Source organism: Caenorhabditis briggsae (genome assembly GCF_000004555.2).
Source record: "Caenorhabditis briggsae AF16 supercontig from assembly CB4, cb25.NA_415, whole genome shotgun sequence".
In the NCBI taxonomy this organism is placed as follows: Eukaryota; Metazoa; Nematoda; class Chromadorea; order Rhabditida; family Rhabditidae; genus Caenorhabditis; species Caenorhabditis briggsae.
The window spans coordinates 1-1,969 of record NW_025543420.1 but is presented as its reverse complement, the minus strand read 5'-3'; the positions used below and the strand labels follow the sequence as shown (position 1 = coordinate 1,969).

The 1,969-nt window shown below is 26.0% G+C and overlaps 1 protein-coding gene across 1 annotated transcript; it reads right to left on the bottom strand.

Annotated features, from left to right (window-relative positions):
* Positions 1-372: 372 nt before the first annotated feature.
* Positions 373-1,779, bottom strand: CBG25090 (the record flags this gene model as incomplete). The annotated part of the gene is made up of 1 exon (XM_045241038.1): positions 373-1,779. A coding segment is annotated over one exon (1,407 nt), but the record flags the coding sequence as incomplete, so codon positions are not given.
* Positions 1,780-1,969: the final 190 nt, after the last annotated feature.

The window sequence follows — 1,969 nt, the reverse complement described above, 5'->3', positions numbered from 1 at the left end:
GATTTTCTTTAGGAAGATTTTCTTTAGGAAGATTTTCTTTAGGAAGATTTTCTTTAGGAAAATTTTCTTTAGGAAGATTTTCTTCTTTAGGAAGATTTTCTTCTTTAGGAAGATTTTCTTCTTTAGGAAGATTTTCTTCTTTAGGAAGATTTTCTTCTTTAGGAAGATTTTCTTTAGGAAGATTTTCTTTAGGAAGATTTTCTTTAGGAAGATTTTCTTTAGGAAGATTTTCTTTAGGAAGATTTTCTTTAGGAAGATTTTCTTCTTTAGGAAGATTTTCTTCTTTAGGAAGATTTTCTTCTTTAGGAAGATTTTCTTCTTTAGGAAGATGTTCTTCTTTAGGAGGATTTTTTTAGGAAGATGATCTTTACGAAGATGATCTTTAGGAAGATGATCTTTAGGAAGATTTTCTTCTTTAGGAAGATTTTCTTCTTTAGGAAGATTTTCTTCTTTAGGAAGATTTTCTTCTTTAGGAAGATTTTTTAGGAAGATTTTCTTTAGGAAGATTTTCTTTAGGAAGATTTTCTTTAGGAAAATTTTCTTTAGGAAGATTTTCTTCTTTAGGAAGATTTTCTTCTTTAGGAAGATTTTTTTAGGAAGATTTTCTTTAGGAAGATTTTCTTTAGGAAGATTTTCTTCTTTAGGAAGATTTTCTTCTTTAGGAAGATTTTCTTCTTTAGGAAGATTTTCTTCTTTAGGAAGATTTTCTTCTTTAGGAAGATTTTCTTTAGGAAAATTTTCTTTAGGAAGATTTTCTTTAGGAAGATTTTCTTCTTTAGGAAGATTTTCTTTAGGAAGATTTTCTTTAGGAAGATTTTCTTTAGGAAGATTTTCTTTAGGAAGATTTTCTTTAGGAAGATTTTCTTCTTTAGGAAGATTTTTTTTAGGAAGATTTTCTTTAGGAAGATTTTCTTTAGGAAGATTTTCTTTAGGAAGATTTTCTTTAGGAAGATTTTCTTTAGGAAGATTTTCTTTAGGAAGATTTTCTTTAGGAAGATTTTCTTTAGGAAGATTTTCTTTAGGAAGATTTTCTTTAGGAAGATTTTCTTTAGGAAGATTTTCTTTAGGAAGATTTTCTTTAGGAAGATTTTCTTTAGGAAGATTTTCTTTAGGAAGATTTTCTTTAGGAAGATTTTCTTTAGGAAGATTTTCTTTAGGAAGATTTTCTTTAGGAAGATTTTCTTTAGGAAGATTTTCTTTAGGAAGATTTTCTTTAGGAAGATTTTCTTTAGGAAGATTTTCTTTAGGAAGATTTTCTTTAGGAAGATTTTCTTTAGGAAGATTTTCTTTAGGAAGATTTTCTTTAGGAAGATTTTCTTTAGGAAGATTTTCTTTAGGAAGATTTTCTTTAGGAAGATTTTCTTTAGGAAGATTTTCTTTAGGAAGATTTTCTTTAGGAAGATTTTCTTTAGGAAGATTTTCTTTAGGAAGATTTTCTTCTTTAGGAAGATTTTCTTTAGGAAGATTTTCTTTAGGAAGATTTTCTTTACGAACATTTTCTTTATGAAGATTTTCTTTAGGAAAATATTCTTTAGGAAAATTCTCTTTAGGAAGATTTTCTTTAGGAAGATTTTCTTTAGGAAGATTTTCTTTAGGAAGATTTTCTTTAGGAAAATTTTCTTTAGGAAGATTTTCTTTAGGAAGATTTTCTTTAGGAAGATTTTCTTCATGAAGATTTTCTTTAAGAAGATTTTCTTCTTTAAGAAGATTTTCTTTAAGAAGATTTTCTTTAAGAAGATTTTCTTTAAGAAGATTTTCTTTAAGAAGATTTTCTAACATTTTCTAAGATTTTCTTTAAGAAGATCTTCTTTAAGAAGATTTTCTTTAAGAAGATTTTCTTTAAGAAGATTTTCTTCAAGAAGATTTTCTTTAAGAAGATTTTCTTCTTTAAGAAGATTTTCTTTAAGAAGATTTTCTTTAAGAAGATTTCTCTTTACGAAGATTTTCTTTAAGAAGATTTTCTTTAAGA